Source organism: Acanthochromis polyacanthus, chromosome 5, assembly GCF_021347895.1.
Source record: "Acanthochromis polyacanthus isolate Apoly-LR-REF ecotype Palm Island chromosome 5, KAUST_Apoly_ChrSc, whole genome shotgun sequence".
In the NCBI taxonomy this organism is placed as follows: domain Eukaryota; kingdom Metazoa; phylum Chordata; class Actinopteri; family Pomacentridae; genus Acanthochromis; species Acanthochromis polyacanthus.
This window is the reverse complement of record NC_067117.1, coordinates 4218865-4229692: the sequence shown is the minus strand read 5'-3', so window position 1 is coordinate 4229692 and position 10828 is coordinate 4218865. Positions and strand designations below refer to the sequence as shown.

Genomic DNA, 10828 nt, shown 5'->3' with positions numbered 1-10828 from the left:
TTCCCTAAGGTGTATGTCACATGCAGGTGAAACGCAAATAGATCCCCGACTGTTTCCTGCCTCCTCACAGGTACCCGCCTGGCTTCCACAGAGCGGGGAATGGAGCTTTGATATCAGCAATGATAGCAACCAAATTATATGTGTCAAAATGGATGGGCATTTTATTTGTCCTTGGACCGCACTGATTCATATGGCTAGCGAGGCTGCTGAGGCTAAATAATCCTTTCCCGTTCCATCCCCCCATCTCCTACCCAGCCTAACTCCCTCACAAGGTTTATTTTTTTTAAAAGCTTTTAAAGACACACAAGAACAATCAATTTTGGATTTCCAACAACAACAAAAAAAATGCCTTACGGGAAATCATTCGAACCAAAAAGGAAGAAAGAAGGTCGTATAGTTTGCTTGGTGATGGGTAGCATTAATGGAACGCCATAAACGCAGGCTTGGATGACACCAGCATCTAGCTTTGGAAATGAATCAAACAGGATTAGGGTTGTTTTAGGGTGAGAGCTAATTATCCGTCTCTCCCTGGACCAGATTTCACATGGCTTTTTGTGAAGTCTGTTCATCGTAAGAACTACGGTGTGGAGAGATTTTTCCCTTTTGTATTTTTTCACATGGCCTATTTTTTTGCATCTGCTGATTTTCACATTTCAGCAGATCCACCATGAACACAGCCCTGAGTAGCTGTGAGCTCCGCCAACTACTTTTTTTGTCCAGTTATTTGCTCGACTTCCTGCTGATGGAAGTCCCAACAGCTCCTGCCTATATGACCTGCACACGACATTAACACATACTGGAAAAAATCCAAATGTTTCTTACCAGCTATATCCATTTAATTAGATTTATTGAGATAATATCGACATTTGTAATGAATAGCAGTCACCAGGCTTTCAAAACAACAGATACCATTAAAACATGTTGGCAGAACTCAGCTACGTTGACCCTTGGCGACTTGCAGTCAAACATCGTCACGTTTTTTCTGGGTGTTACCGTTGTGGCATCTTCTTTTGTCTGTGAAAGGGAGACCTGACGTCGTAAAGAAGCCAGACACTTTCAAATCAACAAAAAAAGAAACAGAAGAGATATCTGCTCCAGAAGGCTAAAAGGAACAGAAACGCTTACGATCTCACGAGATCTTCAACACAGATATGCATCAAGAGTCCTGGGGGCAAGAAAGTAACACAAAAGTTTCACATCACATGGTTTTGTTTTAAGGGTGATTTTTTTCTGGTGTAATCCACAGTCTTTTAGTCAATAAATATCTTCATGGTTGAGTCCTCTAGTCCATAGCAATAAAACTATAATACAAAGAGAGATTTGGTGGGCAGTAGAGCTCAGAGACAGCTACTGTTGATGCTGGATCAAAGGTCAGGAATCTGTTTGGATACGTAGTCTTATGTGGAGCTCCCTGGTCCGATTCCTCCATTCGCTCACTGGAATGTCCGTGATAGCTGTCCTTGTTGGTCCCTGGTTTCCACCAATCCTCAAAACACGTGATATCCAAATGTCCAATGGTGCTGTCAAAGAAAGAGCGTCTGGTTCCACATAAGGTTATCCTTAAAACAGACGACTATCGGGTGACCTAGAAACACAGGGAAAGAACAAAAAAAAAAGGAGATATTGATTGAATAGATGCTGAGGATTAAAAGGGAATTTGTCTGAATGGTGAAAACAAATAGCTGTAGGGCTCACAAAACAAGTGCTCTCTGACATTGAGTGTGACAGATCCTTCAGTAGACCAACAGAAAAGTTAAATCCTCTTTACTTTTCCAAGTTGATCCTACTTTTATAGTCGACAAAAACTTCAATTTGACAAAAGAAAACTGCTACAATCTGTATAAAAATCTGTGTAGCCAGTCTTTAAAGTCTTCTCTGTCCTTTGATGTCATGAATAGTTTCTGTGTGCTATGAATCACTTCTGAGAGAATGCATTCCTTCCTTCACACAAACACTGTAACTGATGATTGACTAATGAAAAACCGGCAAAATGTCAGAAAAAAAGCAGAACTGCTCACCGTAATTTTCTAAAGACTAAATTTACTTATTCAAACAGCTTATTTTCAGAACCAAAAAACTCAAAATTCAATGATTGATACCAATGAATTTTAGGCTTTTTTGCACTGAAAAAAATTGTGAACATCCAATTAACTATTTAAACTGTTGCTGACTATTGTGGCCACACTAGCATCATGGTGCGAGGAGTAGCAGTGTTGGATCCACCAATTTAGTCCAGATTAAAGAATTTCAATAATTTTCCAAAGTGATGTCTTAAAATTATTTAAAAAACAATCGAGGGAGGCACACCACTTTTATGTGTTCTGGGAATTCCCCAAGTTAACATCATACTGGAAGAAGATGCATAAAACATTGAGTGATGTGTTTAAAACCCATTTACCTATGAACTTTGAGACGCTATATTTTGGTCCTACTCAGCTACTGAATCGGGGGAAAGATGTAAAACTAATACAGGCTCTACTTGCAGCTAGTAAAAAAGCAATTACCTCCAACATTGAAGGAATGGTTTGAAATAATTATTCAGATATATAAAAATGGAAAAATTGACTCACTGTCTAAGAACTCGGAAAGCTGAGTTTGACCAAAATTGGGTAAAATGGATTGAATTTATTACCCTGACACAAAATGACTGTACTGACTACAACTAATTTTAATCACATTTGTTTTTGAATATTATATAAGCCGCATTGGTTCATGAGTTTTGCTTGAGGGAGAAACAGATGTTAAAAAATGAACGTGGAGTACTTAAAAAGTTGTATATATACATGTGTATTTCTGTATGCAAAAAGTTCTCCAATAAAAATATTATTTAAAAAAACAAAAAACAAAATGCATCTGCAGAAAATACAGACGTGATCCCGTCATGCCAGTCCTGTTCTGTTCCAGGACTGACTTTAATATTGTTACTGTATCATTTTTAAGGTTTTAAATGGTTTGGTACCGTGTATTTTTAAAAGAAAAAGCTTTCATTTTCATACCCTGGTTAGAGGACTGAGGTTGACTGGATGTTCCAACATCTAGATGATCGAGCCTTTGCAGTAACTGGAACAGTTTCTTTTCCTGTGAGGACTGCTGAGACTTTAGAAAGTCACTGCTGAAGACTCTCCTAGTGTCGAGTCAAGCGTGACACCCTGACTTCATGTTTAATTGTGTTGCATCTTCTTCTTTTATCCCATATTTTATCATGTTTTTATTCAGGTCTGTCTCTTAGTCACAGTGTTTCTGTCTTATATGTTCCTGTTCAGATTCATATATCACGTTTTTTTTTTTTTTCCATTTCTGTTGTTTTAAATGCACCAGGAACAGGTTCAGACCCAGGGGAACAGCTTTCTGTTCAAGGTTGGATTCAGATTAGGATACTAATATACACTACCAGTCAAAAGCTCGGGCCCAGCTTCTGATTCAGTGGTTTTCATTTAATTATTTTGTACATCAGAGATTAATACTGAAGACATCAAAAGTATAAAAGAATATAAATGCAGTTATGTTGGAAACAACAAAGTGTTCATCTTCAGTGTTAATCTACAATGCAGAAAATATTACAAACAAATAAAAAGCATTGAATGAGAAGGTGAGTCCAAACTTTTGACTGGCAGTTCATGTTAAAGATTGTTGCTTATAAAGAATATTTCCTCTTTAAACAACATATAAATGCCGTAACAGCTAAGGAAATGGTGGTTAAAAAGGCGCATTGACTGTGATTATCTTTGTTTCCCTCTTATGACAGACTTGGACACTCGATCAGGGGATTTGTTTGTTTTCTTCTGATTCACATTTTAGTCTGAAGGCACAGAAAGGAAAAATTAGAAACTATTCAATGAAAAATAAAATAATGTCAAATATGCCATTTGCAGTCTATTTCCTGCAATAATTCCCTGTCTGGTCTCTTTCCTGTTTTCTTTCTGTCTCCTCAGTCGTTCTTTATTAAATTTCACTCGCTTTAACTTAAAATTCGGCAGACGTACACGTCATCCAACACTCTCATACGGTCAGATTTTCCACTATAGCTATGACAATTTAATATAAAATATAATAATGATAACAATATCTGCTAAACATCAGCCGGTTAGGATTTTACTCATGACAATAACCGCATGCTGATGTAATCATTTAGCCCAAATCACTGCTGTGCACACCTCAAAGAGCCGTTAGCATGATTGCAGTCTCTTCTTTGTGTGTTTGTACAGCCACTGATTAACGGACTAATCATTTCGGCTCTCCTTCAGCTATCCTTTTAACACAAGCTCTTATTTTGGTAACAAGCAGCAGTCTGTCTGTCAGAAAAGTGACAGGTTCAAGGTGTGCGTATTCCCTGCTGGCATGTTTAGAATTCAAACAAAAATTGGAAGACAGTGAGCTACTAGAAGCTAGATGTAATACAATGCACATCATGGTCAATGATTTCCATGCAAACACGGGCATTATTATTATTCATGACAGCATACTGCCGGCATAAGTATTCTCAGACCTTGCCACGAATATTAATCTAAAGGATTGAAACATGCAGTTTGTACTACTCTCATTTTAAGCCTAACTCCACTCCGAGGGGCGAATGCTGTTCCTTGTTGGTTTGCCCTTTCAAAAGTAGAACAGAAGTAACTTTTTGACTTGGTTTGTGATGTAGGAGGCACTCTAAAAGGCACAAAGAGACACACAGAAATAAGAGCAGGTGTTCCAGTGGGAATGTTTGAGAATTACTGTCATTTCGTTAGCGACAAGTGAGGCCTCACCGGTTGAATCGACAAGAGCTCTACCGCACACGATCCGCGTTTGGAGCAACGCAATTCAAAAACGTGGTGGAAGTGTGATTTTTCTGCTGCTCAGAGCTGCAGATGACGACACAGAGCTTGCTGTTTGGGGAGCCACAATTTAATTTTCACTTCTGTGTGACAATCCTCAGGAATCACGGGTGTGAGAGGGAAGACGAAAATTGTTTGGTCTCACTACACTTGAAGCAGCAGGCTGTAGACGCAGTACAGTCAAACGTCTAGTTAAACCACCTTATACGATGTTGTAAGAGGCAAACTGGTGCAGTAATCAGTTTATATGGATTTATAAGCAGTGTCATGCAGATTATTGCTCCACTGATAATTGCTCCACACGTACAAGATTTCTGTGATCGTAGTCTATTTTTACACATGTAACAGCTTTCATATGGTGAAAGAAAAGCAAAAGCGTGATGAAGCAAACAAATAGGATACGTTTATAACTGCAGCAGCAGCTTTTAAGGAGCATTTTACTTCAAAAGAGACGAGCGAAAGAGGGGGGAAAAAAAGCTTACACACCTAAAAACTGAGTAAACAAAATGCAGAAAGCAGAAAATGTCAGCAGAAACACACAAATAAAGAAAAAAATGAACTCCGGTGAAGCCTTATCAAACCAATTAGCATGCTGTGGTGCTGCGGGGGTCACCGTGAGGGTTATCGGTGAGCAGACACACAAAGGGGAATCAGCAGAACAGAAGGCAGCTCCTCTGGGTCGGATGCTTAAGTCGCCTCAGGATGAAAGGCTGCACTTGACTGGCCAGCTGTAGGTTCAAAGTCCCATCGACAAACAAACTAGGACCCAACCTTTGATGGAGATCGACTGAAGCACACGTGCCTGTGCATGCATGCATCTGTGTGAATCCAGCACTCATCATCATCCATCCAGAGTGACAACAGAATCATCATCTCTGAATATTCACAGTTCTGATGCAGGAGTCTAATAATTATATCCAACTTGCACTGAGGACAGTTTTTCAGTCCTCGTTGCTCTAAAAACACAAATTACAAAGTCGATATCAGCCTCCAGCGATGTTTAAAAAAACAACAAATCAATCACCAATAGAATGATTTAGCTCCTCTTTACAGGCGATCCATTGATTAAAGAACTCGCACCATTTTCCTGCCTTTACCTCTAAATATTAGTTTTACTCACATGCTGTTTTAAACCGACAACACAGAGCTGAGAAAAATAAACCAAAATACAACCCGGTGTAATTTCATCACTTTCAATTTCTCTTATAAGAAAACGACACAAAACAGACAAAACAAAGTGATATTTTACAAATTTTCGAAAACCCAAAACTCATCTCCAATCATCAAAATTGCAATTTTAGAAGCTTTATCCCACTAAAATAACAGCCTTAAAATGGCTTACATGTAATTCACAGATCTAGTCTGCCCGTGTCTTTCTCCAATCAGCTCTCCACTGCTTGCCTGCAGCTGGAGCACACCAGCTCACCTCCAATTTAAACGTGCCAAAGGTCCACTGTGAATCTGGGAAACACTGTTTTCACTCACTGCAGAACACACTGAATCTAAAGGAACTCATCAACACCGGATGAAAGACTTTGCAGCAGCTACTTAACTCACTGGTTGTTGTTTTAACGTAAATTCATGATCCTGTGCTCTTATCTAGCATGCATTTGATTTATTTTGCTGTGTGAGCTGGTGTTGCCTGTTTTTAATTGTTGCAATCTGAATGTTTCTCAGGCTGCTGTCTTGGCCAGGCTTCCCTTGAAAAAGACATCACTGTATCTCAGTGGGACTGATCTGGTTAAATAAAGGCTAAACTAACAAAATAATAACAATTCTGTAAAACTGCTCTACAATACGCAATGACAAACTGTATTATTGGAGGAATTCAGCCGTCTATGCTTGAACAGATTCTGGAGGACAATGACACCAAAAGCACCACCGAACAAGCAGATGGGATTGATTCCCTTCCGTTGTTACCTATAAAACCCCATACATCTGAATCCATGCTTTTGTCACTGCCATCCACTGCAGTTCTATTTCACTGCTTATTTCTCTCATGATACATCTTCTAGTGTGTAAAAGAACACCATATGGACATATTTTCATCAGAGGGGATCTTTAACAATAACTTTCTACAGGAGGAGAGTCTCCCCCCCCATGTGGCATTGGACTCTTGGGCAGCACGGGGATAAAACACTCGCCCACAAGACAGATTTCAGTTCATGGCAGCAGCTTTCCTGGCTTGGTTGCATACCAACAAAGACAACAGGTGGCGTTTGAGTGCAAAGCCGCTGACGGATCACGTTGTTGTCACTGCACTGCCAGCTCCCACTGATTGGTTTGGGCAACTGGAATTCGGGTGAAACGAGGTGGTTTAACTTGTGTTTTTCCTTCTTGAATGTGAACTTTATTACCACTGTATTGTAAGACAGCACTGATCAACATTTTGATGACATTTTTAATGCATTCACTTCAACTACGTGAGTAAAACATCAGCTGGAGTATGCAGCGCTTTATTCCACCTGTTTATCTTGTATTGTCTTAATAATAAAAACACTCATTCTGAGCATAATATTGTACTTTTATGAATAATAACCTTCTCTTATGGAGGTTAATTGCGGTCACAGAAGACATTCGATTCAAGCTGAGGGTATTAATTTGTCAATTTCATAAACACGCCATAGCTGAACTGCATCTACGTATGTTTCCAGAATACTGAGGCAAGAATACATGTACTTCTCACAGCTGTGGTGCAGCAAATGCAAGTCATATTTTCATTATGTCTTGAAAAGAAATGTCTCAGACAGCCATCCATCAGCAAACTTCAACACTCTGCAAGCGTCAGAGTACCTGTCAAGTGGAAAGGCTCTGTGTTCTTTTGCCTTCTGTCCTCTGATTGATAGGAAGTGAAAAGCAGGAGCTGCTGGGGTTATAATTCCTGACATTACCAGCAGGACTATAAAACTAGTGGCTCTCGGACATGCGGAGAAAGAGGGAACAACTGGAGTTGTCTGAGAAGGGGCCTGGAGGGTGTTAAGATGTCTGATTTACTGATGTGACTTCATCATGAGGTGAAACGACACCGTCATTTTTTATCAACAGTGCCACTACCAGACATCAAAGAAGAAAGGATTTATGGTAGCTGCTGTGTGAGGCGTGTGCTGTGAGCGAGGAGCTTCTTTACACCTGTAGCACCCATTTAAGTACTTTTATTTTGCTTATTATTAACCTAATAACTTAAAATCTATTTTAAAGATTTAAAAGACAATAAAAATAACATTTCACAGAGCTGCAGACTTTAGACTAGGATCAGTCTTAAAGCAGGATTATTTCATTTTTTGTAGCCGTTGTAAATACACATAAGGGCTGCACAGTGCCATGGTGGTGAGCACTTTCAGCTTGCAGCTAGAAGATGCCCGGTTCATGTCTCGGCCTGGGATCCTCCTGCATGGAGTTTGCATGTTCCCCCTGTGCAGACGTGGCTTTTCTCCAGGTTCTCCAGCTTCCTCCCACAGTCCAAACACATGCTCAGGTTAACTGGTGATTCTAAATTGTCTGTAGGTGTGAAAGTCAGCTGGGATAGACTCCAGCCCCTGCAACCCTAATGAGGATTAAGCGGTGTAGATAATGGATAAATACACAAACCGATGTCTCACACAGACAAACCCTGACATATTACGTCCCCATAAAGTGGTTAGCTTGCGGTTCCTACTTACACTGAAGAAGACTGAAATCATTCAAATGAAAAAGAAAACGCGAATTTCACATCAAAATAAGTTAAACTGAGGGCCAGAAAAACAAAACAATGAGCTGAAAGACAGTAAATAAATCAGGGGATATTTTCCGTGTGTGTTACTACTAACTTCCCTTTTATATATACTAACTGAATTCATTTTTTATTATGAAAACATGGATTACAACAGCATTTTTCATAAAAATGTGGATTTAAGACTTGGACCTGACTTCTTTTGGGAAACACTTAGGACTTGAAAATGACTGAATGAATTCAGGTCTTTTTCTGTTACACTGTTCAAACCGAGCCCTGAAAAGCCGCACACGTTGAATATTACTTCCTTTGGTTAATGCACATGGTCTTAATAATATAAAAATGTTCAGGTGGCCGGTCATTTTTCTATTCAGCTTTAAGAGACCTGAAAAACTGCTTTCTAATAAACGCTTGTAACTCAACGAAGCTTTCGTTTATGACTTAATAATGTACAAAATACATCTCTAACCAAGGTTTTCTATAGCTGTTGAAAAGCAGAGATAATGGGTTTGATTTTTGCATTCTTGAATTTTTGGAGGGCTCCTCAAACTGAATTTTGTTGGAAGTTTTATTCACAGAGTACAGAACTACACAGAGACAGCCACAGCGTGAACGCCACCCTTGAGAGCCTGAGCTCGATCCAGAGAAAGCCCTCTGCTCGTTCCCCAGAATGATGTTAACTGTCCAGGAAGCTCGGATACAGAACCCTCTAGCAAACACAAGCCGTCCCTTGCTGGCTCTCTGTGGGAGGCAGCGAGGCCATGAGCATGGAGCGACCCCCGCTGACTCCCTAATCAAAAAAGAGTCGAGGTTCTGACGGGTTCCACTAGCCACCTGGACCCCTGCTTGTCTGTGCCTCTGTTTCTGCTTTCCCGTGGTTGTGTGAGAGGGCATGAATTATTAACCCGGCAAAAATAAAAAGCTCTGCTTCATCCAGGCCTCCTGTAGCCATGAATAATGGAAGAGGCAGCTCAACTACAGGCGTTTGGTGAGTCAAACAGTGGACCGTGATGGATGGCTAAGGGCCTACTGTGCCCCCCCTTCCTCCTCACCGACCATCCACTTCAGGTCTACCACACCCTAAAACCCAAAAACACGCGTCCAGATAACCTCTATTAATCTCTAGAAGTGTGAGCGCTCCAGCCCTCCTGCCCTGCTTCAGCACATCCCGCTCCACAATTTTGCTTCCTGGAGGGATTTTTGTTTGTTTGTCTTTCTCCTGCTTTTCTCTCGCCTTTGTTTTGTGTCTCACTGGTGCTTTTGAAGTCATATGCAAGCCTCTTCAAAAGGCCAGACCCGACCCAAGCCTGCTCTCTCTTAACATTACCGCTAAAACCTTGAGGATCAGATGGATGCACGCGAGCTGGATTTCTGCTTAGCCGTCAGCAGCATTTTATGGTTCCCCAGAGGCTGCAGTTTCCAACATGTAGGAGCCTAAATGCAGTTTATTTTATGTTGGACATTGACATTCAGTGATTTAGAAGTTAAGAAATACACACCTCATAATTTCAGTAAGATAATAAGTTAATGGTTAAAATGTCTTATAATGACAGAATGATTGATAATTGAGTTAAGCTAAAAACGTTTAAAAATCTCATTCATATTACATTTGTGGCTTTTTGGAGCAAGTTGTTGTCAGTCAAGTTGTCGATAATCTTATTTGTTTGTGACTGCACTACTTTATTTTGGTAGATTCATAACGTGACATGAGAGTTTGGGCCAGGTGGTCACACACACAGCAGTTCAGTCAGGCTAAAGGAGAGTGGAGCCACACAGTTTTTTGACCTCTCTTTTGTGGATCGATTCCTGCTTCTATTAACTGTGGAAATAATTTTGTACAACGTTTTTGTTTTAAGTAAACCTTTAAACGATTCAAGACGTTCTGTGGATTTTTTCATTGTGGATTAGTTGGAGTGGAATCGTCGAGCGTCAAGCTAACGGCTACATTCATTAGGAACTACACAACATGTGCCAATGAGATCGCTGGTGTCCATTATGGAAGCGATAATGATTATTCTGTTGTTGAAGTGTACGTGTGCTACGCTCCCACAGCTCATTTCTGACCTAAGGAGATCAGAGAGCATCTTGATCATTATATTTCTAATTCTCTATTTAATCTGTAGATATTACCTTCTTCGATGTATGTGATGCAACATCTTTTGACCCGATCACAACAGGTCCATGCAGAAACAAGACAAATATCTTGTTGCATATATCAGTGTGGCACATCATGAATATTCACAAATAGTTCTGACACTAAATATTCTATTTTGTAGTAAGGCTCTGTCATAAAACAAGCTCA

The 10828-nt window shown here is 40.0% G+C and overlaps 1 protein-coding gene across 1 annotated transcript in view; it reads right to left on the bottom strand.

The window, feature by feature from the left end:
* Nucleotides 1-830: 830 nt before the first annotated feature.
* The window catches only part of tafa3a (TAFA chemokine like family member 3a), a 123794-nt gene continuing 113796 nt past the window's right edge, over nt 831-10828 (bottom strand). Inside the window, exon 5 of the mRNA XM_051947943.1 lies at nt 831-1585. Within this exon, the coding sequence (XP_051803903.1) occupies nt 1574-1585 (12 nt within the window). The 3' untranslated portion in view covers nt 831-1573. The remainder of the gene's footprint in view (nt 1586-10828) is intronic.